Source organism: Martes martes (genome assembly GCF_963455335.1).
Source record: "Martes martes genome assembly, chromosome: 10".
Classification (NCBI taxonomy): domain Eukaryota; kingdom Metazoa; phylum Chordata; class Mammalia; order Carnivora; family Mustelidae; genus Martes; species Martes martes.
Window position 1 is genome coordinate 60,060,020 of NC_137898.1, and position 27,404 is coordinate 60,087,423.

The 27,404-nt window shown below is 40.4% G+C and overlaps 1 protein-coding gene across 1 annotated transcript in view; it reads left to right on the forward strand.

The window, feature by feature from the left end:
• PPME1 (protein phosphatase methylesterase 1) overlaps nt 1-26,308 on the forward strand; it is a 65,236-nt gene extending 38,928 nt beyond the window's left edge. Inside the window, exons 7-14 of the mRNA XM_080816051.1 lie at nt 407-497; nt 4,500-4,565; nt 7,845-7,968; nt 17,419-17,548; nt 18,629-18,673; nt 22,962-23,026; nt 23,652-23,719; nt 25,088-26,308. Of these exons, the coding sequence (XP_080672177.1) occupies nt 407-497; nt 4,500-4,565; nt 7,845-7,968; nt 17,419-17,548; nt 18,629-18,673; nt 22,962-23,026; nt 23,652-23,719; nt 25,088-25,106 (608 nt within the window). The 3' untranslated portion in view covers nt 25,107-26,308. The remainder of the gene's footprint in view (nt 1-406; nt 498-4,499; nt 4,566-7,844; nt 7,969-17,418; nt 17,549-18,628; nt 18,674-22,961; nt 23,027-23,651; nt 23,720-25,087) is intronic.
• The last annotated feature ends 1,096 nt before the right edge of the window (nt 26,309-27,404 follow it).

The window sequence follows — 27,404 nt, forward strand, 5'->3', positions numbered from 1 at the left end:
TATAATCATTTTCCATGTCATCAAAAACTCTTTGTAAATATCTTTTGTGGCTGCATAATTTTTTAATTGTATGTATGTCCCATTATTTTATTTAACATTTAAAAAGAAGCTGCCATGTCTTTTATGACCCATCCTCAGAAGTCACACTATTGTTTATATAAGTCAGCCTCTGTTCAGTGTGGGAAGACTACACAAGGGAGTGAATACCAAGAGGCAAAAATCACTGGAGGCCATCTTGGAAGCTGGCTTTCACATCAGTCTTCTGAATTTTCTTAAGCTGTATCTTTTTTCCCCAAAGCATCACTGAATTCTGCTATCATTAAGGGCAAATGTACAGTTAACCCAGCAAGTGTAAATGCTTAGAATATGTTAAGTGCTATAGTTAAAATATTTGTTTAACATCTAGGTACAGCCATGGATGCACTTAATAGCATGCAGAATTTCTTACGTGGTCGACCTAAAACCTTCAAGTCTCTAGAGAATGCCATTGAATGGAGGTAACCCACAAATCTATATTGTCTGTATTCTAAATGTTAGATTGTAGCTGCCCTTTTTCATCAATTCAGGCACCAAGTTCAAAGGAATATTTCAGTTTCCAAGCCTTAGCTTTATCATGTGCAGAAAGAGTTACATAAAGAGCAGAATTTTTTTTTAAATATTTAAATGTTTCATACTTGGCCCAATTATCTAAAATCCATCCTCTTTCTAATACACTATAGTGCCTCCTAGAATTTTAATAATTATGGATCATCTGCTGTCTAGCTATTTCCATCTCTGAGGTAAGAGTCTGGACTAAATGAGGCTCTAAGGCCTTTTCCACTTCTGATGCTTCATGGTACTAGATTCACTTTCTGTGTTCCAGAGAAAACAGTGGAGAAACAGAAAGGATGGACATCGGTTCCTTTCTTAGTTTTTATTTGGGTTTTGGTTAAATAGTTTTCATAAAAATTATGGACAGATTTGGCTATGACTTCCACTTAAGGCTGTTCTGTTGTTAATTTATTCATTAATTCAATCAATTATTTGATTAAATATTTATTAAACACTTTGTACTAAAGGGTGAAATTTTAGAAATGAGTAATATACTGTCCCCCCCACAAGGAAATCAGTCTTAGGATAAAATATCTTTAGTATCCTGTCTTCCTACGTATTCTTTAAAATCATGTTAGACCCTTTTTCTAACTCCTCCAATCCACTCAGATCACTCATTCGATTAAATAACTAGAGGCCTCTGTCTGTGTTATACTTTAGTCTTCTAATACTCCCCTAAAAGATATGCTTTTATTGCCAATTTTCATGTTTCTCTTAATGCTTTTCCTACATCATAAGGGCAGAAGCTCTCCTCTATTTCTTTTGTATTTTCATATAGCGTATAGCATACTCCTGACTGCCTTAGCAGGCAGAACACATCTATTCTTTGAATCAGAGATATCAAATGGAAATGAAGGACTTGGTAAATAAAGCCTAGGTAGTTTTTCTAAGACAGAGGATCTCATGCCAAATATGGCTTACCAAAATGAAGTTTGTGTTTGGCAAGTTGCTTCTGTCTCCCCTTGTTCACACTACTGAGATGTAGGATTCCTTTTCTCTTAGAGACACCAAAGATCTCTCCCTCTTCAGCAGCCACAGTGTTTGTATGTAGCCGTTGCCAGTTCAGCATGTACCTCAGGCACCCTGCCTTCTTCCCCAGTAACAACGAGTGAGAAGATGATTCCAAATAACTTTTCAGTAAACTTTTTCCTTTTTTTTTAAGTACCTAAGATGTGTCATACCTGATTTAAGAACTGATGATGAATCAGGCTTAGTACTTGTCATCAAAAAAACTGGGAATACAAACAAGTAAATGTATAAATACAATGATTGAAGCGCAGGAGTTACAGAAGATAGGAACTTAATCCAGCATGGCAGTCATGGTGGACCTGCTCCTAAAAGAGACAGAATCTTGATTCTAGTGGCAGATGTGGGATAGGATGAAGGTTCTCTCTGTTGTATGTTTAAATGTTTTGGGTTCTCTGATTTTTAGAACACACTTCCTGAGCCTAAGAATCAGAAAGAATACAATGAAGTATTTCATAACTTTGTTTTGTACTCTGCTGGATATCTGAATCAAGTTCATGACCCATGGATATTATGGCTATTCCCTATGGGGGCGGAAAAAAGATGTTGAAATACAAGGCCAACCTATTTAATTCAGTAAGGATTTAAGGCAAAGTGAATTCCCACTTCTACTTTCTCCTAATAAGAGGCAGTAGGTTAATTATCATTAGAAGCCTAGGCTTTAAAGTTGGACATTTTGGTTTCCCCACTCTGGCTGCTCTGAGGAAAACACTGGGGGAAAGAGTAGGGAGTGGTATGTTAATGGAAGCGGGAAATTGGTTAAGAGACAATTGTAGTAGTATAGGAGAATAATGATGGTAAGCATAGACCAGGATGGCAACAGAGGAAGTAGTATGTCATATTTGGAATGTATTTTGAAGGTAGAACTGACAGGATTGCCTTGTGGGTTGGATATCAGCAGAGAAATGGGGGTTGGAGGCAGGAGGAGGCACAGCATCCAAGGATGAATTCTAGGTTTTTAGCCCAAGCAATTGGGTGAATGGTAGAGACAAGGAGAAGTGGATTTGGGAGCAGGTAAAAGGTCAGGGAATCAGGATTTTTGTATGGATAAGCTGAAATGCTTATTATACATCTAAATGGAAATGTTAAGTAAATACTTCTATGTACTTGTTAGAAGAGGTTGAGCTAGAGATAATTGGAGGACCATTATTTTTTTTTTGAAGGACCATTATTATGTAGATAATATTTAAGAAAAGTGATTCCTTTAAGGTAACTTTTTTTTATGACAACTTTTTTGAGAAATTTTGTTATACAGGGGAGCAGAGAAGTGGGGTAGTATCTAGTAGTGAATGTGAAGTTGAGAATGTTTTTCAAAAGCTGTTTTATAATATTCACTAGAGAAAAAAAAATAACCCACAGGGTAACTATAGGTAGGAAAGTCCTCACAGGCAAGAGGAGATGGGAACTGTGCCCAAGGTTGGCCTTGAATAAGAACGAAGGTGTTTCATATATTAAAAACTCATCAAGGCAGGGTATATGATTATAAATCCTGGTGTATTTGTAGATCTGTAGATTTAGTTGGTAGTAGAAAAATGAAATAATCATTCTGAGTGTCTATCATTAAAATAAGAAACAAGGTCATTATCTAAGGGGGTTGCCCTTTAAAATTTTGCATGATTTTTTAAACTAAAAAAGTTACATTTCAAGAAATGTGTTCTGGGGACGCCTGGGTGGCTCAGTTGGTTAAGCGGCTGCCTTCGGCTCAGGTCATGATCCCAGCGTCCTGGGATCGAGTCCCACATCGGGCTCCTTGCTCCTCGGGGAGCCTGCTTCTCCCTCTGCCACTCTGTCTGCCTGTGCTCGCTCTCGATCTCTCTCTCTCTCTCTCTCTCTCTCTCTCTGACAAATAAATAAATAAAATCTTTTAAAAAAAAAAAAAAAAAAAAAAGAAATGTGTTCTGGAGGCACTTAGGTGGCTCAGTCAGTTAAGCGTCTGCCTTTAGCTCAGGTCATGATCCCGGAGTCCCAGGATCAAGCCCCACATCAGTCTCCCTACTCCGCGGGGAGTCTGCTTCTCCCTCTGACCTTCCCCACACATACTTTGTCACTCTCTCTCTCAAATAAATGGATTAAATCTTAAAAAAAAAAAAAAGAGAGAGAGAAAGAAGAAAAGAGAAGAAAAAAAAAAGTGTTCTGGTGGCTTGCTTCAGATATTGTTTCCAATTCCACCTGGGACATACAGCCATTTTGCTTGGCCCTTAGGCATACATAGGTAGATAACTCTGAGAAAACTAATCTATTAAAATAGCATCTAAGCTCTTGAACTCTGTATCATGATATGCAAGGTCCTCTAGGAGCTTGTCCCTACCCACCTATCCCTTTCTCCCACTCCCACTCCCATTTTGCTCTCCCCTGCTTCTCCTTGCACTCTGTCCTCTAAAATCCTCATCATGTTGACTTTTCCACATCACAGTGCCTTTGTTCACAATGTGCCCTCTGCCTATATTGCCCTGACCACATTCTTTTATCTTCTGCCTAACTTCTTTTCTCCTTGGTTTAGGCAGGACATTTGGGGAACTTTCTTTAACCTCTTCATTCAGAATAAAGTGATTCCTTTGAACCTTGCCTTTATTTTATTAAAACTATCTGTGTTTCTTTCTCCCTGCTTGAATTGGGTGTTTCTAAAGCACAGGCCTGACACATAGTACCCTCCTGGTAAATGTTTGCAGAATGGAAATGGCTTGAATGTCTTTACTTAATTTTTACTGGTTGGCTTATAGCCATAATAACCAGGTAGGAAGTAGTGGTAATCTCCATATAAGCTGTATTGGTAAACACAACTTTATAGAGGTTCCACAGAATCTGCAAAATTATTCATTTGACCCTATAACATGATAAGATGGATACTGAGTAACCTTCTTTCTCCCTTCTCACTTTTCTAGTGTGAAGAGTGGTCAGATTCGAAATTTGGAGTCAGCCCGTGTCTCAATGGTTGGCCAAGTCAAACAGTAGGTCTTATTTTTCCCTGTGGGACTGGTTAGAGACTGAAACATGGTGAGGGAATTACAGATTGCTTTTTGTTATACACCTGTCCTACCATCCTGAATGCCTTTGCAGTCAAATGCTCTACCCTTGAGCTATACCCCCAATTCTAGATAATTTTTACAAATGAGCTCAGTTGAGCTAGCCTCATAGCTTTTCTTTTCTATTCCCTTTTTTTTTTTTTCTAAGAAATCCCAAAGCCTATATGATACAGGATTACCCCCTTAATGCAACTCTGGGTTTTAAAAGGTGAAGAATCGGGACGCCTGGGTGGCTCAGTTGGTTGAGTGGCTGCCTTCGGCTCAGGTCATGATCCCAGGGTCCTGGGATCGAGTTCCGCATCGGGCTCCTTGCTCAGCGGGGAGCCTGCTTCTCCCTCTGCCTCTGCCTGCCTCTCTGTCTGCCTGTGCTCACTCTCTCTGACAAATAAATAAAAAAAAAAAAAAGAAAAAAAGGTGAAGAATCCCAGAGAATGGACATTAAAAATTAAGTGTCCTCTCTAGTGTTGGAAGCTCTGGTTTTATTCCGGTAACAGTCTCCTTCTTAGCCAAACCTGATTGTGAGGAAATCACACTATAAAAGCTTTAGTGTAGCCTGAGTGAAAGCCAGATTCTAAGGCTAAGCTAAGATTACTTTAGCCCTTGGGGCACCTGGGTGGCTCAGTGGGTTAAAGCCTCTGCCTTCGGCTCAGGTCATGATCCCAGGGTCCTGGGATCGAGCCCCGCATCGGGCTCTCTGCTCAGCACGGAGCCTGCTTCCCCCTCCCTCTCTCACTGCCTGCCTCTCTGCCTACTTGTGATCTCTGCCTGTCAAATAAATAAGATCTTAAAAAAAAAAAAAGAAGATTACTTTAGCCCAGCTGATCTTCTTGGATAGGGTTACATGAATCTTGAGTATTGCTGTGTGGTCACAAAATAAACTTTAGATGAATTGAGAAAAGTGTTGCCCAGCAGAACAAGAGCATGAGAGTTGATGAAAATGATAATGGCATTACTGAATGCCTGCTATTTGCCAGGCACTGCACTGTACCAGGTATTTTATACTGTATATATATATTATACTGTACCAGGTATTTTATATACATGCTCTCATTTTAAAAATCTTTTATTATGGAAATTTTTAAACATATAAAAGTAGAATAATACAGTGAACCCCAGTATACAAACAGTTGCCTGTTTTCAACAGTTACTGACTCATGGCCAGTCTTGTTTCATCTGTGCCCCTTTATTGTCCCATAATTCCAAAATATTTTGAAATAAATTCCAAGATTTGAGTATACCCTAAATGGTAAGGACACTTTAAACACAATCACAATACCATTATTACACGTAAAAAATTTAATAGTTCCTTAATATCGTCAAGTGTCCATTCAGTATTCACATTTCTAATTGTCTCACTGATCATTTTTTTGTAGGTCAAATCAGAATTACAATAAGGTAGATATATACTAATTGGAGGGAGAATATATCTCTTAAGTATCTTTTAATTTATAGTTTCAACTTTTGTCTCAATTTTTTTTTCCTTGCAATTTATTGTTGAATAGACCTGGTTCTTTGCCCCATAGAATTTCCCACAATCTGGATTTTCTGATTGATTCCTGAAGGTGTAATTTAATATGTTCCTATCTTCACTGTATTGTCTATAAATTATTAGTTAGATTCAGAGATTTGATCAAGTTCAGATTTGTTTGTTGTTATTTTGGCTTTGTATTTGTTTGTAAGAATAGGTACTGCCATTAGGAAGCATGTAATTTATGGTTGTCTCTTTTGTGCAGTGTTGGTAGCCGTTAATGATCATTACATAGATTCATTGATTCATTTGCACCATCTCATTTAATCTTTACAATACGTCTTTAAGACAAATATTATTTTATAGGTGAGAAAATGAAAGTTCAGAAACGTAAAGTGGCTTTCCCAGGATCACACAGCTAGTGAATCACAGAGCTCAGATTCTGTCTCCTGTGTATTTGACTTCAAGGCCTGTGTCATGGACTTTAGGCCTGAAAGTATAATTCAAGTAGCAATACCTAGTAGACACAATGCAGTCTTTAAATAAGCTGTGGGATTGCCCACTCTTTAATGCCTAAATATTTTGAAATTAGATTTGTTTAAGCAGTGGTAAAGCATTTTGTGAGGAAGTTATATGACTTATATTCAGGTAGTTCAGCGATTTTTAAATTTTACCTAATATGTAAATTTAAGTGGTGTCTTCTCTTAATATGTAAACTTGTGTATATAGTGTGTGTTTTAGTTGTCATATAGATACCAGATAGAACCTTCCTGCCCTTCTTGATCTCTTGAAGATCAAGAAATCTCGAAATCTCTTGAAACTCCTAATCCATAGCTGTGGAAATCCAAAGCACATGTTTCTTTGTTATATTACCTTAACCCTAGTTGTGAAACTTGACACCTCAAGTCCCATAGAACACCCCCCACTTGACAAAACATTTTGTGAACATACACTTCACTGAGATTGATAGAGGAGACAAGGAAGGAGAAGTAACCACTGTTAAAAATCCACCACTGAAGTTTCAGTGACCCTTCAATTTATCCCAGTCCCTTTTTATCCTGCTTGTTCTCTCTCCTCTTCTCCCTTCTCTCTCCCTTCCAAGGGCAAAATAACAAATTCTTCTTTATCATGGAGAACAGACTTTAGTACCGGCTGCTACCTAGGCGCTTGGGATTTTTGCCTTTAATATTGTCAGTGTATTTTTTCCAACAAGTTCTTTCTAAAAGGAATTATGGTATCAGCTGTTCATATAATACTGATTTTTCTACCTAATTATATAATAAAGATTTTTTTTAGAGGAGAAACAACAATAGCGATTGGTTGGATCAGATGTTCTAAGCCCCAAGGTTCAGCTGGCGGTGGACAATTTTTTTTTATTTCTCAGGGCTACTTCGTAGAATTGTTACGAGACTTTTATACAAGATAATGTCAATAAAACTCTGGTCACCATGCCACAGGAAATGATTACTCCCTTCTATGGGTTAGTATTAGTGCAAGAACGGAAAACTAGCCCTTGGAATATAGTCATACCTTCCATGGCCATGACTTTCCACAGCCCTGGTCTATTTCCACACATTTTAAAATGCACATTGTTCACATCCTCCTTCTCCCAGAAGCATTAAGTTTTAACTGACATTTGATTGTAGAAGCCTATAAGAACCTGTATCTCTGAGATAATTTGTGTATAAAAGAAAGATAAATGATAGCACTTAAAAATAAACAAACAAACCACCTAGGTGTGAAGGAATTACAAGTCCAGAAGGCTCAAAATCTATAGTGGAAGGAATCATAGAGGAAGAGGAAGAAGACGAAGAAGGAAGTGAGTCTGTAAACAAGAGGAAAAAGGAAGATGACATGGAGGTGAGTAAAAGCTGGCATTATTGGAAGGTTGGGGCAGTGAAGGTTTAGAGTGTGTGGGGGTGGGAAAGGGGGGGTGACATGTTCTTTTTGTTCACCCCTAGATATTTTAGGTGGTAAAGAAGTTATCATAATAGCTATTTAGGTTAACAATAAGATGTAAGGCACTTGTAGATAACTTTGACAAATTGAAACATAAAACTTACAGTATATACCCTACACTCAAAAAGACTGCTCTCTCATCAGATCCTTTCTCACCTTAATACTTCTGTTCCTATGGTTTATCTCATGAGAAAATCTGATTTCCCACTAGTCTATGCTAAGTCCATCAGATCTTACTCATCTTTCAAAGTGTATTTCTTTGGGGAAGTTTTCTAACCTCATTTTCTATCAGTCCTTCTCCACTATAGCACTGAGAGTCTGTATTACATAACTTAGCACTTTCTGGGTTGTTTATTTGTTTAAATAAGTTTAAGTAATCTGTATACCTGATGTGGGGCTCGAACTCATGACCCTGAGATGAGGAGTTGGGTGCTGTACGAACTGAGCCAGCCAGGGGCCCCGACATAACTTATCACTTTCTGTTTTAAAGTTGTGACTAAGGGTGCCTGGGTGGCTCAGTGGGTTAAGCTGCTGCCTTCGGCTCAGGTCATGATCTCGGGGTCCTGGGATCGAGTCCCACATCGGGTTCTCTGCTCAGCGGGGAGCCTGCTTCCCTCTCTCTCTCTCTGCCTGCCTCTCTGCCTACTTGTGATCTCTGCCTGTCAAATAAATAAAAAATTTAATCTTTTTTTAAAAAATAAATAAAGTTGTGGCTAAGTCATAGAACTGATTTTCATAAACCCCATTCAGAGATACTATAGTCTCCTGTAGTCACCCCTAGAATGCAGATTCAGTGTCCTCTAATTGTGCAAGAATTGTCTCCCAACAAAATAACCTCTGTATTTTGAGCACAGGAACTAATGTTCTATATGAATTCCCCTTAGCATTTAGCTTGGGTGTGTGTGTGTAGCAAGTGTTGTGTGACTACTTGTTGAACACTTGATTTGAGGATAGTAGTGGGAAAGGATTTTTTTTTTTCTTGAAATGGTTAGTGAGCCTGAGGAGCAGACTTTTGGGGATGGATTATAAACATCTTACTAATGGCAAGTAATGGACTCAGTGTACACCCGGAGTCCCTTATGTTTGGAGATGCTACTATTAGCAAGGAGGAGAGGACAATTGAGTCCTGAACGATATGGGGGGTAGGGTCACTGATCCCCAACACTGTCAAAAATCCAACTATAACTTTTGGGGTGCCCGGGTGGCTCAGTTGGGTAAACATCTGACTCTTGATTTCACCTCACGTCACAATCTTAGGGTCATGAAATTGAGCCACTGGTGGGGCCCCACACTGGTCATGAGTCTGCCTAAAATTGTTTCTGTCCTTCTCCTTCTGCCCCTCTGTGCACACCCCCACCCCACACATGTGCTCTCTCTCTCTCAAGAAAAAAAACCAAACAACTATAACTTTTGGCTCCCTAAAAACATAATCACTAATAGCCTACTGTTGACCAGAAGCCTTGCCAATAATATAAATAGTGATTAATATATAATTTGTTTATTTATATTTATTAAATACTGTACTCTTATAATAAAGTAGCTAGACAAAAAGAAATGTTCTTGAGAAAATCATGAAGAGAAGAAAATAAATTTGTAGTACTGTACTGTTTCCAAATCCACATATAAGTGGACCTGCACAGTCCAAACCTATATTGTTTAAGCATCAACTGTACCTGTTTTAAAAACAGATTTTTTCGGGACACCTGGGTGGCTCAGTTGGTTAAGCGGCTGCCTTCGGCTCAGGTCATGATCCCAGCGTCCTGGGATCGAGTCCCACATCGGGCTCCTTGCTCCGCAAGGAGCCTGCTTCTCTCTCTGCCACTCTGTCTGCCTGTGCTCGCTCGCTCTCTCTCTCTCTCTGACAAATAAATAAATAAAATCTTAAAAAAAAAAATAATTATGGCAAAAAAAAAAAAGAAAAACAGATTTTTTCATTTAACTATGATCTTTTGTCATCCTTAAGATAAATAAATTATCGTTTGTACCTCTTTGGAACTTACAAAAATATAAACAGTGCATGATTAATTTGCCCTTCCTACACTCTGAGGTGAGATCTCCTCTCCCATGGTAACAGTGTAGAAACTGAGACACAGAGATACAGAGAAGAAGAGACGTTTCCAAAGTAATCAAGTAATTAATATTTAGTAGATCTGAGACTCTGATACAAACTGCCAATTACTTTTTGCCTTTTATATGCTGGGAGCTATACTAAGTACATCACATTTATCATCCTTAGTTCTCATTTTAACTCTGCATTGTAGATATTATCACTGTTTTACAACCGAGGAACAGATTCTTGCCTATGGACACCTTATAAATGTTGGTGCTAAAACACATCCAGATCCTCTGGTTTTTAATTCCAGCTCATTTTTCCTTTGTAATTATTTTATAAGCCCAGTTATATGGAGTTTAGTAAACTCCAGCAGTTTTGTTAGGAGGGCAGATTGAAACACATGAGGCAATAAGGCGTATAGCTAAAACAGTCTACCCTTGAGGAAGGACATAAACCCCAAACAACACAAACTACTTCTTGTAACTAGTAGATAAACAGATCCTGGAGATATAATGCACAGCATAATTATAGGCAACAATACCGTGTTATAAACTGCAAAGTTGCCAAGAGACTAGGTCTTAATTGTTGTAGTACAAAAGAAATTATAATTCTGTGGTATGATAGAGGTGTTAGCGATCACTATGGTGTTGCATATCACAGTATATAAATGTGTCAAGTCAACACATTGTACACCTTAAACCAACACAATGTTATATGGTGATTATATCTCAGTAAAAAAAAATAACTAAAATGACAGAGAAAATATTAATAATGTAAATTAAACTTAACAACTACAATAAGAACAGTCACAGCTTCTAAAGCATGGTAGCCAGGGGCCACGTAGGGACCATTAGCCCTTAGGGGATTTCTCTGTTTTAACTAATATAAAAAGTGGTGTTTGAAATGATCCTGAGACATACATAAGAGTTCTGTTGCATCCATTTTGCTGTGTAAAAAAAGACAAGATACACATTGGCAATGAGGGCTGATGTCTAATACAATATGATTAAAATACAGAAAAGAAGAGGGAAACTTTAACCTTTGCTCCTTAAGGGAATAAACTTCAGTTGTCCAGGAGGTATTCCTTTATGCATAATTATCCTTTTTAAAAACTGCTTTATTGAAAGGTAACTCATCCAAAGTATACAATTCACTGGTTGTTAATAGATTCATAGACTTGTGTAGCCATCACAACAGTCTTATTTTAGAACATATACATCAGGGGCTCCTGGGTGGTTCAGTCAGTTAAGTAGCTGCTTTCAGCTCAGGTCATCATCCCAGGGTCCTGGGATTGAGCCCTGCATCGAGCTCCCTGCTTGGTGGAGAGCCTGCTTCTCCCTCTCACTCTCCCTGCCCCTCTGCCTGCTGCTCTGCCTACTTGTGCTCTCTATCTCTCTGTCAAATAAATAAATAAAATCTTAAAAAAAAGAAAAGGACATTTACATCACTTTTTAAAAAAATGTCGTACCTGTTTGCAGTCACTTCCCATTTCTCCCCAACATCAGCCCTAGGCATCCACTAATCTTTTCGTCTCTGTAGAATTGCCTAATCTGGACATTTAATATAAATGAATATACAGTCCTGTGGCTGGTTTCTTTTACTTTAGCATAATGTTTTCAAGGTTCATCCTTATTATACCATGTATCAGTGCTTTATTCCTATTTGTGGCTGAATAATATTCCTTTGTATGGATAGACCACTTTTTTTTTAATTTTTTTATTTTAATAAACATATAATGTATTTTTATCCCCAGGGGTACAGGTCTGTGAATCGTCAGGTTTACACATTTCACAGCACTCATCATAGCCCATACCCTCCCCAATGTCCATTTCCCCACCACCCTCTCCCGTCCCCCCTCCCCCCACAACCCTCAGTCTGTTTCTTGAGATTGAGTCTTTTCTGGTTTGTCTCCCTCCCAATCCCATCTTTTCATTTTTTCTTTTCCTACCTCCCCCCAACCCCCACCGCCTTGCACCTCCACTTCCTCATATCAAAGAGATCATATGATAGTTGTCTTTCTCCGATTGACTTATTTCGCTAAGCATGATACCCTCTAGTTCCATCCACGTCATCGCAAATGGCAAGATTTCATGTTTTTTGATGGCTGCATAGTATTCCATTGTGTATATATACCACATCTTCTTTATCCATTCATCTGTTGATGGACATCTAGGCTCTTTCCACAGTTTGGCTATTGTGGACATTGCTGCTATAAACATTCGGGTGCACGTGCCCCTTCGGAGCACCACGTTTGTATCTTTAGGATATATACCCAGGAATGCAATTGCTGGGTCGTAGGGTAGCTCTATTTTCAGTTTTTTGAGGAACCTCCACACTGTTTTCCAGAGTGGTTGCACCAGCTTGCATTCCCACCAGCAGTGTAGGAGGGTTCCCCTCTCTCCGCATCCTCGCCAGCATCTGTCATTTCTTGACTTGTTAATTTTAGCCATTCTGACTGGTGTGAGGTGGTATCTCATTGTGGTTTTGATTTGTATTTCCCTGATGCCGAGTGATGTGGAGCATTTTTTCATGTTAGACCACATTTTTTTAATCCATTCATCAGTCATTGGACATTTGGATTGTTTTCACTTTTTGTCTGTTATGAATATTGCTTGTTCAAACATTTGTGTACAAGTTTCTGTGTGGGCATAAGTTTTTATTTTTCTTGGGTATGCACCTACCAGTAGATTGCTGGATGCTATTTCTGTGTTTAATCATTTGAGAAATAGCCAGACTATTTTCCAAAGTGACTGTAACATTTTATATTCCCACTACCAGTGTCTTGAGTGTTCCATTTTTCTACAACTTTGTCAGCATTTGTAATATTGTCTCTCTTTTTGCTTATAGCCATCCTAATGGGTATGAAGTGGTGTCTCATTGTGGTTTTGATTTACATTTTCCTGATGACTGTTGATGATGAACATCTTTTCATGGGCTTCTTACCCATTTCTTCTCTGGAGAAATATATATTCAGATCCTTTGCCCATTTTTCAAGAGGGAGTTTTGTCTTTTTATTACTGAATTATAAGAATTCTTGTATATTCTAGATACAAATCCCTCATTGCAAATATTTTCTAGTTTCAGCTCTTATATTTAGGTTTCTAGTTTTAGTTTCTAGTTTTAGCTCTTATATTTAGGTCTATGATCCATTTTGGGTTAATTTTTGTGTATAGTACAAGGGTAGGAGATGTAACTTCATTCTTTTGCATGTGGATGTCCAGCTGTCCCAGGACCATTTGTTGCTAAGACCCCACTTTCCCATTTAATTATCTTGCATTCCTTTTTGGAAATCAAATGACCATAAATGCCAGAGTTTATCTGTGGACTTTCAATTCTTTTGTGCCAAAATATGTCTATCGTTATGCAAGTGCCACTGTCTACATTATTGTAGCTTCATAGCAAGTTTTGAAATCAGGAAGTGTAAATCCTCCAGCTTTGCTCTTCTTTTTCAAGATTACAGAAATCCTATATTCTTAAGATTTTGATTTTGGCAGGCAGCTGGGTGGCTCAGTTGTTAAACATATGCCTTCGGCTCAGGTCATGATACCAAGGTCCTGGGATTGGGCCCCACATCGGGCTCCCTGCTCAGCTGGAAGCCTGCTTCTCCCTCTCCTACTTCTCTGCTTGTATTCCTCTCTCAATGTCTCTCTCTGTCAAATAAATAAAATCTTTTAAAAAAAAAAAAAGATTTTTATTTTGGTTTTTACTTTTATGTGCCAGACCATGTTCCTATTGTTTTACATACGTGAATATCTTTAGTTCATCCTTACAATAATCCTTTGAGATTTTATGTTGTGCTCCTTATAGCTAAGAAAACAGGCTTGAAGAAGTTAGGTAACTTTCCAAAGGGACCCACAGTTTATTAGCTGACGATGGAGCTGGGATTTGCATTAAATCAAGTCTGACTAACACAAAAACCTGTCTTTTTATTTTTTATCTTATTTCATTTTCTTATTAACATATAATGTATTATTTCTTTCAGGGGTACAGGTCTGTGAATCATCAGTCTTACCCAATTCACAGCACTCACCATAGCACATACCCTCCCCAGTGTCCATCACCCAGCCACCCCATCCCTCCCATCCCCTCCACTCCAGCAACCCTCAGTTTGTTTCCTGAGACCGAGAGTTTCTTAAGGTTTGTCTCCCTCTCTGGACGAAACCTACCTTTTTAAATGCTTTTCAAGTGAGGTGTTGGGAAATAGTGCAAAGCCTGTGGTTGATGCCCTTGTGTGGAGAACCATATCCTACCCACATGAACATCTCAGGATGATCGGTAGCTAGCTTTCTGCTTCTCCTATCCAACAGTTAGATCTCATTACATTGATCTGTTGTTGTTGTTCTTGTTTTAGTTTTCTTTTTTCAAGTTTTTATCTAAATTTCAGTGAACATACAGTGTAATATTAGTTCCAGGGATAGAATTTAGTGACTTGTTACTTATATACAATAGCCCATGCTCATCACAGGTGTCCTCCTTAATATCTTTCATCCATTTGACCCATCCCTCCAGCAACCCTCAGTTTGTTCTCTATATCTGGTTTGCCTCTCTTTTTTTCCCCCATATTCATCTGTTTTGTTTCTTACATTGTTCTGTTTTATTACCATTTGTCAGAGGAAGGAATCTAAACTAAATTAACTTTATGATCCAGCTCTCCAGAGAAAGGATATAGTATTATCACCCTAAATACAGGAGCAACTCTAATTCTATCTAGGTTTTTTTTTTCTTTGTTTTTGCATTTTTAAGACTTGAACTCCTCTTTTAAATTTTCTTTTTGTAATATTATTATCCTTGGAAGTTCCCTTACCTTAAATTAGTCATTTGCTTATGAAGTACAGTGTACATTGAGGAGGGTCTTGCTGTCTCTGACAGTGGAATCTACTAGAAGTGGCTTATTAATGGTGTTGCACATGCATTGTTTAGTGAGACTGGGAAGACCCAAGTTTCCTGAATATCTGTCCAGTGATCTTTTTCTTTCTTTTCTTTTTTTAATTTTGGTAAAAAACACATAACAAAATTTACCACCTTACTCATTTTTAAGTGTACAGTTAAGTAGCATTTGTATTGTGGTAAAACATCTCTAGAGCTTTTTCATTTCAATCTAAAACTCTGTACTCATTAAACAATTTCCCTTTCCTCCCATTCGTACCATTTTACTTTCTATGAATTCTACTACATTAGATACTTCATAGAAGTAGAATCAGTGTTTGTCTTTTTGTGACTGGTTTATTTTAGTTAACACAATGTCTCAAGTTTCCTCTCTGTTGTAGCATGTGACAGGATTTCCTTCTTTAAGGCTAAATAATATGTATATAACACATTTTGTTTATCCATTCATCCATTGATAGATACTGCTTACTTCTCTTGACTGTTGTGAATAATGCTGCTCATGAACATGGGTCTGCAAATATCTCCTCAAGACCCTGCTTTCACTTCTAGCTGTATACCCAGAAGTAAGATTGCTGGATCATATGATAGTTTTACTTTTAATTTTTGAGTAACTGCCATGCTGTCTTCATAGTGATTGTACCATTGTGTAATCCCACCAACAGCACCCCAAGGGTTCCTATTTCTCCACATCTTTGCCAGTGCTTGTTATTTTGTCTTTTTTGAAAATAGCCATCCTAATGGGTATAAAATGATATCTCATTGTGGTTTTGATTTGCATTTCCCTAATGGTTAGTGTTGTTGAGTATCTTTTCATGTACTTATTGGCCATTTGTATATCCTCTTTGGAGAAATGTCTCCTCATGTCCATTGCCCATTTTTTAATCAGGTTTTTTGATTTTTTTGTTATTGAATAGTAGGAATTCTTTATATATCCTGAATATTAACCCCTTATCATAGATATGATTTGCAGATATTTTCTCCCATTCTGTACAATGTCTTGTCACTCTGTTGATTGTGTTCTTTGATGCACAGAAGTTTTTGTTTGATGTAGTCCATTTATCTATTTTTGCTTGTGTTGTCTTTGCTTTTGGCGTCATAGCCAAAAATTCAATGTCATGAAAAGCTATGATGCTTTCCTCTGTTTTCTTCTAGAAGTTTTACAGTTTTGGGTCTTAATATAATTAGGTCTTTAACCCATTTGAGTTAAACTTGTGTATTGTCCAGCTTCATTTCTTTGCATGTGGATATCCAACTTTTCCAACACCATTTGCTGAAAAGACTGTTCTTTCTCCATTGAGTCATCTTGGACCCTTGTTGTTTATTTCTGGGTTCTCTCATGTATTCCATTGGTCTCTTTGTCTGTCTTTATACCAGTACCATACTGTTTTGATTACTGTAGCTTTGTAATATGTTTTGAAATTAGAGAGCATGTGTCTTCCAATTTTATTCTTTTAAAAAATTGTTTTTGCTCTTTGGTGTCCCTTGAGATTCTATATGAATTTTTGATGAATTTTTCTACTTTGCAAGAATGTCATTTGGATGATAAGGATTGTTATGATAAGGATCTGTAGATCACTTGGGCTAGTATGGACATCCATCCAGTGATCTCTAACACAATATGTTGCTATCTCATGTTCACTTCCATATTTTCATATTGTGGCTACTGCAGGATCCCAATTATTTATTTCAGTTATAATATTTAAAATTTTCAGTGATGCAGAAAACTATAGGGAATCATTTATTTGTTCATCTTGTATTTGATGAGTACATACTCTGTGCCTGTCTAGTATATATCAGGATTTAACAGATACATTTTGTAATATTTGTGCCAGATTTCCTTTTTCAGATTACTATTGTAGGAACATACCATTATCAAATCAAAACATAAGAAAAAATGCTCTGCCAACAAATCAACATATTTTCAGTTTTCCCTTCCAGTTCTTTCCCTATGTGTACCACATTTTTCCAATAGTAATCCTCATTTGGACGGCGTGTTATACTCTTCTTCTTTCTTTTAATATTATATCATAAGTATTTTTTTCATACTGTACTGTGCTTTTTGTAATTATCCTTTTGATGGATATATTCTTTTTGTCAAATGGATATAAGAGAAACTAAGTCTTGACTGACTCTACGATTTACTAGCTTTGTGATCTTAAGAAAGTCTTAAAAGTTCACTGAAATTAATAGAAGTAAAAAGTAAACTTATAGTTATCTAAACATGGAAATTACAACAATAACCTATATCACAAAGCTGTTTTAATGATTAAGTGAATATGAAAATGTCTGGGACCTAGTAGCACCTTAGTAAGTGCTAGTTTCCTTCCCTTTCCTTTTCCTAGGGACCTAGTTTTTGTCCTGTTCCTCCAAGGGTTGCCCTCAGAGACTCAGAACTTGCTCTTTTCCTCCAGACCAAGAAAGACCATCCATATACTTGGAGAATTGAACTGGCAAAAACAGAAAAATACTGGGATGGCTGGTTCCGAGGCTTATCCAATCTCTTCCTTAGTTGTCCTATTCCTAAATTGCTGCTCTTGGCTGGTAAGTGTGTACGTGTGTGTATTAGTTCAGGCTGCCATAACAAAATATTATAAATTGGGTGCTTAAACAACAAATTCATTTTCTCACAGTTCTGGAGGCTGGAAGTCTGAGAGCAGGGTATCGGCACAGTCAAGTTCTGGAGGGAGCTTTCTTACTGGCTTGCAGACAACTGCCCTCTCACTGTGTCCTTACATGGCAGAAGAGAGAGTGAAAGCAAACTCTCTGGTGTTTATTCTTAAAAGGACACTAATCCTGTCATATGAAGACCCTACACATATGACCCCATTTAATCTTAATTATTTCCATATCTGCAAATGTGGTCACACTGTGGAATAGGCCTTCAACATATGAATGACGGGGAGGGTACAATTCAGTCCATAGCAGTGTAGGTATATCATCTTCTGAGTAGGTCCTTGTTAAAACTACTCACCACATGGGGCGCCTGGGTGGCTCAGTCAGTTAAGCGTCTGCCTTCAGCTCCAATCATGATATCGGGGAGTCCTGGGATTAAGCCCCATAGGGAGTCTGCTGCTTCCTCTGCCTCTGCCCGTCCCCCTCCCCTATGGTCGCTTGCTCACTCTCTCTCAAATAAATAAATAAAATCTGAAAAACAAAAAACAAAAAACCAAACTACTCATACATGGGTAGTAGCTTCCAAAATAAAGTACCATGCTCACTCATTTGTGTTCCTCTCCTCTCCACACCAAATCCCTAAACCTAACTAAGCACAAGCATCCATCTGGAGTAACTTAATTCTGGCCTGCCTTCAATCCCTGGTTAAGTGCAAGTTCTCCAGAGTGGCATAAAGATATTCTGAGTATAATGGAAATTTAAAAAAGTAAAACCCTATTTTCGGAAATCAGTTTAAATGATCAAAAAGATTGCAGGGGACTCTCATTCTGGAAAGTTTCATGTGGTGAGTATGTACCCTCAAGGAGTTAGGATTGGGATTAATGTGAATTGAGAATGTCATCATGTTTACAACTTTGTAACAATTTTTACTTCATACTTGAACAGCAAAACCTGTTTCACACAACCTTTTCTAGTAAACTACTTCTGGATTCTCCTATTTTGTTCTAGGTGTTGATAGATTGGATAAGGATCTGACTATTGGCCAAATGCAAGGTAAGTAATCAAGAAATTGTGTCCAGGGATGCCTGGGTGGCTCAGTCAATTAAGCGTCCCACTTGTGATTTCGGTTCAGTTCGTGATCTCAGGGTCGTGAGGTTGAGCTTCGTGTTGGGCTCCATGCTCAGTGGGGAATCAGCTTGGGCTTCTCTGTCTCTCACTCTGCTCTTCCTCCCACTCATGCTTATGTGTGCACATGCGCACTCTCTCTGTCTCTCAAGTAAGTAAGTAAATCTTAAAAAAAAAAAAAAAAGAAAGAAAAGAAATTACATTCCTAGGTCCTTCTCTGAGGACAGAGTCATGTGGAAATTAATGTTCTGAGAGGTGAAGTGCAATGGAAAGAGCATGAGCTTTAGAGTTAACCCCAAACTTGATGACATCAATATCCAGTCCTGACCCAAATATTTCCATTTTCTGAGCTTCAGTTTTTTTCTTCCATCTAAAAATGGGACTTAGCTCCCATCTACATCTCAGAGTTGTAAGGATTAAAATGAGGCAATGTCTTGGCAGAGTTCATTATAAACCGTAAAATACCCTATAAATATATAATATTGTGAAGGAGATATTCTGAATACTGATCAGTATTTTTATCATTGTTGGAATTCTTAGGAAAGGGAAATGTCCAGAATGCTTGGGATGCAAAAAGATGTAAACTGTGTTTAGAAGACAGCATGGTGAGGTGGCAAAAGCAAAGACTCTAAGGTTGGGAGTAGTACTTCTTTCCTACCCATTTTATGACCCCAGGCAAGTTATTTGACCTGCCTTAGCTTTAGTTTTCTCAGTCTATAAAATGAGAAAGTTGATGGCAACTTCTCAGGGATCGTGAATTATAATGAGTAGAAAAGTAACATATTGTGCACAGATCCAGGTGTGTTGTCCAGATGAAGTGGAGGCTGTGGGACCAGTTTTGTGGAGGCTCCTGCTTTAGTATGGATGAAAGGTGTGGTAAAGGTGAAATCAATAGGCATTGGTATCTTTTAGGTTATGGGAAGAAGAAGTGCGAACTCCAAGTCAAAGTTTCAGGCTTAAGCAGATTCTGTTCTTGACCTCCCTTTTTTTCCCCTGCTTACTCTCTCTGGACAATTTCATGGCTTTTATTTACACCCTTATAACTCCCAAAGCTAAATTAGGTCCAACTTATACGTCTCTTCTGAGCTCCAGACCTGGCCCATATATAAAACCTAATGGACATCTCTACTTGGATGTTTATGGTCTCAAACTGTTCTTTTAGCTGTCCTCAGGCTCCCCACAGAAAAGGGGGGGGGCTATACTTCTAAACAACAGTTGTTCAAAGGCTTCTGAATGATTTATTACATTCTGGACCCAGGCACTCCTACCCTATTCCTCCAACTACATAGTATCTGAAGCCTGGAGGAAGATTATGAACTGGGGCAGTGTGAGTTTTATGGCACTTATGTTGGTAATTCTGAGTTTAGACATCTTTCCTTACATTCAATTCAAGCAAACCTTTCCTAAGCAGTTTTTCTATATAAGACCTATGCTTGATGCTAGACAGGCAGAATAGATATGGCTCCTGAGACTATGTGAAAGCAGTTGAGCTGGACTGGAATAGCATTTGAAACCATTGTTGGTCACCAGCCTTGGAATCAAACAGTCTTGGCTTTGAGTCACTGTTACTAGAGTTGTGGCCTGAGTGAACTTCTTTAATCCTAAGTTTCTTCATCTGTAAAATAGAAATAATGCTGTATCTCAATACATTTGTATGGTGTTTAAATGCGAAAATGCATGTGAAGTAAGAGTTTGACAAATGATGGCTTCGTTATATCCAGGAAGTACTCATGATTCCTCATTAGATGCCCTGCCATTTCCCCAGTAAGGATTATGCCAAAACTACCTTCTCTTCCAGAGCATCCCATGAATATAGAAAGTAAATGGCTGGAGTGAGGGACACCCCATAAGACAAAGGGAAATGGCCAAATTGGCATAGATTCCAAACCACAGTCTTTCCAGCACTGTTTAAACTTGCTGAGTTAGTTAATGGATTCCTAGAAACCTAGCACTCATTCATGATGCAACCTGGATAAATAATTTAGGCTGTCTGAACCTAATGTTCTGTAAGATGAGAGGGAAGGGTTTGGAAATATGCCCACTTCATAGAATAATTGTGAGGATTACCCATAATCGTTATTTTATGTGTACAAGGTACGTCATTAGTGTGTGTGCATTCTCTCTGATTCTTTATACCCACTCTTCCAAAGAGAAAAAAAAATTCATCCCTAGACATCAAGCCCAGGGTGGTTGGAATTGTAAGTGTTATCAGGTCATTCACTCAATTATCCATTTAAGATTTACTAACACTTACTCAGTGTCTAGTCCTGTGCTGGGCCCTGTTGATATTAGGCTCAGTTCTTACAGAAGTGTCATTCTCCTGGGGAGGCATAAAATATAAGCTTACAAAACAAGCAGGGCACAAGCTGCTCTGTGTTTCAATCCAAACATGTTAGCTGCAGTACATTAAGAGATAAAAGAGAGGGCACCTGCGTGGCTCAGTTGGTTAAGCCACTGCCTTTGGCTCAGGTCATGATCCTGGAGTTCTGGGATCAAGTCCCGCATCGGGCTCCCAGCTCTGCAAAGAGTTTGCTTCTCCCTCTGACCTTCTCCATTCTCATACTCTCTCTCACTCTCTCTCTCAAATAAATAAAATCTTTTTAAAAAAGAGAGAGAGGGAGCAGAGAGGGGACTAGGATGGAATAGGCCGGAGCCCCCGGGGCACACTACTGCAAGAGGAAGGGCATGAGCTAGGCCTCACTGAATAGAATAGTCGTAGTTCCTCTACTAATTAAATAAGCAGGGGGATGTCTGGGTGGCTCCGTGGGTTAAGCCACTGCTTTCAGCTCAGGTCATGATCCCAGGGTCCTGGAATCGAGTCCCACATTGGGCTCCTTGCTTGGCAGGGAGCCTGCTTCTCCCTCTGCCTCTGCCTGCCACTCTGCCTGCTTGTGTGCTTGCTCACTCGCTCTCTCCCTCTCTGAGACAAATAAATAAAATCTTTAAAAAAATAAATAAGCAGCCTTTGGCAAATTACTTCACTAACCATGGTATTAATTTCAACATCTCAGAAAAGAATTTCAGTATTTATCCTGTTTAGTTTTATGGGGTAGATTTGAGAATCAACTTAAAAAATGGATAGAAGAGTATTTTGAGAAAATTTTAAAGCACTGTATAACTGGGTTAGGAATCCTGGAATGTGATGACCGGAAGGACTTCCAGAGCATGCTGCCTTGTTTTGTAAATGGAGCCTCTCGCGCTCTGAGAGTCTGCTTTCTACTTAGGGGAAGCTGTGGGTCCCATTTCCTTTAGTCTGCTGCTTAGAGATCTTGCTTTATCTGTCATCTCTGTTTACTCTCAATAGCTATCACATTAATGGTGAGCCTACAGTGTTCTACAAGGCAGTGGGAGAAAGTGGTTAGTACTGTCTGGCATTTGGTTGAGCACTTAAATGGTAACTTATTATTGTAATAATAAATTTCAAAATCCTTAACATAGCTTACAAAACCCTTGATGGTATGGTCCCTGCTTTCCTCTCCAGCCTCATTGTTAACTCTCAAGAGTTCTGTGCCAGACTTTTTATTTCCAGGAACAAAAACCATTTTATCCTCCTTTCCTTTGTGTAGACTTTTTTTTTTTTTTTCTGTGTGGGAAGCTTTCCTGTATCTTTATTTGATTGCGAAGGCTTCTTTCCTATGTTCTTCCAGTTCCATGTGCTCAGTTTTATCATAAGAACTACATGCTACATTAAAATGTTGTCTTTTGGGGTGTTTGGATGGCTCAGTTGTTAATGTCTGCTTTCAGCTCAGGTCAAGATCCCAGGGTCCTGGGATCGAGCCCTGCATCAGGCTCCCTGCTTGGTGGGAAGCCTGCTTCTCCCTCTTCCACTCCCCCACTTGTGTTCTCTCTCTTGCTATGTCTCTCTGTCAAATAAATAAATAAAATCTTTTAAAAAATAAATAAATAAAATAAAATGTTGTCTTTTGTGTTCCCCTACTAGACTATAAATCCCCTGAAAACAGGAACCTTCCTGTGGCTGACCCAAAGTAAATGCGTGCTAGTTGCCAAAGTTAAAAATGAAGGGAAAATCATTTGCCCAAGGTTATAACTGCAAATATTACCATTCACCTCAAACCTTGGTAACAGGGTCCAGACTATTAAGGAGGGGAGTAGATAGGAAGGTACTGGACTCCTGAAGTGGCCTGTGAGACCGCAGAGGTGGTAAGGAGAGGGCCGTTTTAGTCCCTGAGGTCACCTAGATTTGTTTCCTTTCCAGGAAAGTTCCAGATGCAGGTCCTACCCCAGTGTGGCCACGCTGTCCATGAGGATGCCCCAGACAAGGTGAGTCTGGTGCTCTGTGACTATAAAGGGACAGCTGTGAGAGTCACATTTTGTCTCACAGAAAATAGTACAAGCCTCTGAGTCAGGCTGAGTTGCCTACAGCAGCTACTGTGGCACCTATTCAGATATAACTCCACCATCTCCCCAGACCTCTTCCTGGCAGCTGCTATGGTCTTGGGTTTCTGTGTATGGACTGAGGAGCCACTGGCATCCTGTAGTTTCACCCCAGAGTGCTCTGGTTAAGATCTTAAGCTCTATCTCTCTCCTTAGCCCAAAAGCCAGGTGGAAGAAGGAAAAATTGGGATAGAAACTGCTCCTGAAACTACAGTCACAATTGGAAGTTAATATGCACTCCTATAGAATAAGATGCTTTGTAAGTGTCAGGGGATAAATAAGCCTTCACAGCATTCCTCTTGACTTCTCTGGAGCTGTATTTGGCAAGGATGGTGGGGAGGAGTCTTCTAGCCCTGCCAGGACTCAGGTCCTTTAGATTTCAAGCTTCTCAGACCTATAAGATCCATGAGTCCACTATAGGGCCTAACCTTCCAGTAGAAGCCCACAGGACCTCCAAAGCTGATCCCCATTGCTAACATCATATAGCCTGGAATATCTCTCCCTTTTCCAGGTAGCCGAAGCTGTTGCCACTTTCCTGATCCGGCACAGGTTTGCAGAGTCCATCGGTGGATTCCAATGGTAAGGAAGTAACAGAGGTTTAAGGAGCCCAGCAGTGCTGAACAACTCCAACAAAAAGATATTTGCAGCATTGTAAATATCTATCCCTTACCCCTGCCTGGTTTGGATCACCGTGCCTTTCTTCTTCTTCCTCAACACAGAGCCCAGCCCATGTGTTTCTATAAACCCATGGTCGTTTGTTTCTGTGTACTTTGGTCCAGTGGGTTGTTGCTGAGCTGAGACTAAATTGTGCCTAGTCCCCACTCCACCCCGCTTCTTAAAGAAGTCCTCCTACTCTTGAGGTGCCTCCTTCTCTGAGGAGGCTAGGATGGGACTCAGTCTTTTTCTAGACTCTGAGGGTTCTGTTTGCCTTCTCCTCCTCTGCTGCTGAGGAAGGCTGGGCAGGCCATGGAGACTGTGTAGAGATCCAGATCAGGGTTTTCAGCCTCAGCACTGTGGACATTTGGGGGCTTGTCCTGTGTATTGTAGGGTGTTTGACAGCATCCCTAGCCTCTATTCACACTAGAAACTGGTAGCACTCCCACATACACACACACAAGTTGTGACAAGAATGTCTTTAGATGTTACCAAATGCTTCAAGGGAGACAAAATCACTCACAGTTGAGAAACACTAGTTGGAAGGAAAAATGATACCTCTCTTATTAAAATAAATAAATACATTTTTAAAAAATGATACCTCTCATCCTAGGAAGCTCTTCTGAGTAGGGAGAGACACAGTTAGACTCTGTGTTGAGGAGGAGGAAGAGAGACAAGATTACCCAAACCACACCGTCCTGGCCCCATCTTAGGGAGCTTCTGGTCTGTGCCGCAGTATGCCCAACCCCCAGAGAGCCCATGAGCCTACTGAGTCATAAACCTGCCAGGTGGAAAGTCTCCTGTCTGATTTTGGTGAAAGTCCAGGGGAACTGGTTCCCTACCCTCAGGAATTTGAAGAAGAAATGTTGGAGAAAAGAAATTGCTCCTGCGTTAGAGGACTCTGAATGCCAGGACCTGGGAGGTGAGGGTGACAGGGCAGAATAGGCATTGGCAATGATGACAGGAGCCTGGTACAGTGAGCCACACAAGTGATTCCCTCATGCCAAACCACCCCTCAAGCAACTTATCGTTGATAGACCCCAGGAGTCAAAAGCAAACACTGAAGTTTTTGTTGTTAGTAGTGTTTGAAGCCCCTGGACCATTTGGTCACGTCACCAGTTCACAGAGAGCAGAGCCCGTGTCTAGACCTGGATGGGGCTGTGGGGAGGTTGGACAGATCTGCAAGGGCCTTGGTGGTCATGAGGGTCCTGGGCTTCCTGGAGGAGAAGGGGTGAGCAGGGGAAAGCTAGTAATGGTCACCAGTGTTTTCCCTTCTCTTTCCACTCTTCACAGTGTGTTTCCTGGCTGCTAGTAACCTGCTGTCCGTCCCTCCCCAACATTGAGCTCTGTTGTAAATACATCGCACCAGAGGCCACTGTGATGCCGCTGTCTCCTCCTCACCATCCTGCCCGACCATGTGACACCGGCTCCCTATCGACGGGCTTCCCCAGATATACAAACCCTTTTGTGTATTCCTGCCGAAAGCATTGTTATCCAGGGCCTTTGACCAACCTCGACCTCCTTAGTCCAAGGCTCCCCAACTCCCACCCTTTCCCTGTTCAAGGGTAGCCCCTACCTATTCTCCCTGCTTTGCCTAGGGCGAAGCCTCCATCAGAACCGCCACCCTGGGCCCCTATTCCTGGTATTAGGCAGTGCACCTGGGTCCAAATGTCTCTCCAGGCTCAGGGACCTCCATTCCTTGAGATTGTTCTTGGCGTGGTCCTGCCCTACCTCATGGGATGGACCATGCACAGGGTGGTCCTTATTTTCCCCTTTCAAATAAAATGCCAGTCAGGTACCTTTTTATCCCAGTCTTACTCTTCCAGGCTTGGAAGACCCAGAGAGGCCAGGATGCCATCCTTAGGAATAGGGAGGGGTGGTGGATAGCATCACAAGAAACCAGCCTGAAAATCAGGTCTAGTCAGTCCAAGCACATGGCCTCCCACCCGGGGAGAGCCCACTGTCCCTCTCCCACATGTCTGGGCACCTGCCCTGGGCTGAGGCCAGGCTGCTCCAGGGGCCTCTTGAGCCCTCACCTGCCACAGAGCAACCCAGGTTTAATACAGCCCTTGCACAAAGCCATAGGCTAAAGCCTGTGGAGTTGTTTTTAAGAATCAAATTTAACCATTTTCATAATTGGTCCCTGGAGGTGTGCAGAGTGCCCACTTGCCTCTTCTAGACCCACAGCTTATCTTCACCATTTGTGGTTTCCATGTCACTCTTCAGAGAAACAGTATAGCCCAGCATCCTCAATCTATGCCCTCTTCCAGCTGCCTCATCACAGCCCTGCGGCCTCCCCCTGCTGCCCAGGCACGCCTTTTCCAAGGGCAGGAAGGGGCAGCCTCCTGCAGCCCATCTTTTCTGTGACTGTCTTAGGTGATGCGTAGCCCCCTCCACCTTTCCACCCAACAACTTCCTATCCCTGTCCTGCTGCACGGTCCAGAGTCTGGGACCTACTTTGTTTCTTTGTTATTTATGACCTTGTTTAAAGAGAATAAATATCTCCCAACCTTTATCGATCTTGTCTTTCTCCATGGAGTTGTCCTTATTTTTGCTGATCTGGGAACAGGGGACAGTTTCTTGGATTTAGTCACCTTAGGTCTCCAGAAACCCCTTTCCCGAGCCCATCAGCATCTTGTGCTTTGCCTGCTCCTCACATCCAGAATGGCCAGTGGAATGGGCAGAGCCAGCCTCCGCTGCGGCCAGGGAGACCTGGATTCCCATCCCATTCTTCCAGTGATGTGCTCTGTCGACTTTGGCCAGAACAGGACAGTCAATGCACTGTTTATGTGAGGTCCGACACTCACAGCTTCACATCTGCCAACACCTCAACTTTGCCCACAGTCCAGATCATCTCCTGAGCTCTAGATGCTTAAGTCCATCTGCCTCCTATCTCTCCCAGATGACCAAAAGCTACTCATATTGACCATTCCCAAAACTAAACTCACCTTCTCCTTAAAACTCGTTCTTCCTCCCGTATTTCCTTGTTCAGCAAGTGGTTAGGTACGATCTCTCCATTGTCCAAACCAGACAGGCTGAGCTCTCTAGATGGCGCCCTCTCTCAACACCTGTATTCAGCTTACCACCAAACTGCTACCATGCTCTTTTTTACGTCCCGTTTCTCATCCCACAGTCCCTGCCATAGCTTAGGTAGCTTAGGCCTCATCTGTCAGCTAGATCACTCAGTACCCCTGCTGGTTTCCTGCCCTAGCCCCTCCCTTGGTCACACTCTACACATTGTTGAAGTCTTCCTTTTAGGCTGTGGAGCCAGGCTGCCTAAAGGGAAACCAAGGCTTACCCCTTACAGGCTGTATGAGATAGCCGTGTACTTTCTCTTTGTGCTCCAGTTTCCTCTGAAAAATGGTCAACAGTTCCTTCCTCACCCCGTCTGGAGGACTATGTAAGTTAATAGTTAACTGGCTTTCTCAGTAACCAGCATAGGATAAAGCACTTAATAAATAGTTCATGTCATGTCACTGCTGTATAGTACTTAAGACCTTTACTCAGAGTGGTCTGCAGACCAGTAGCATCAGTATCATCTGGAAGCTTGTTGAAGATTTTGTTTCTACCCCAGACCTACTAAGTCAGAACTGGTCTGTGTTCTGACAAG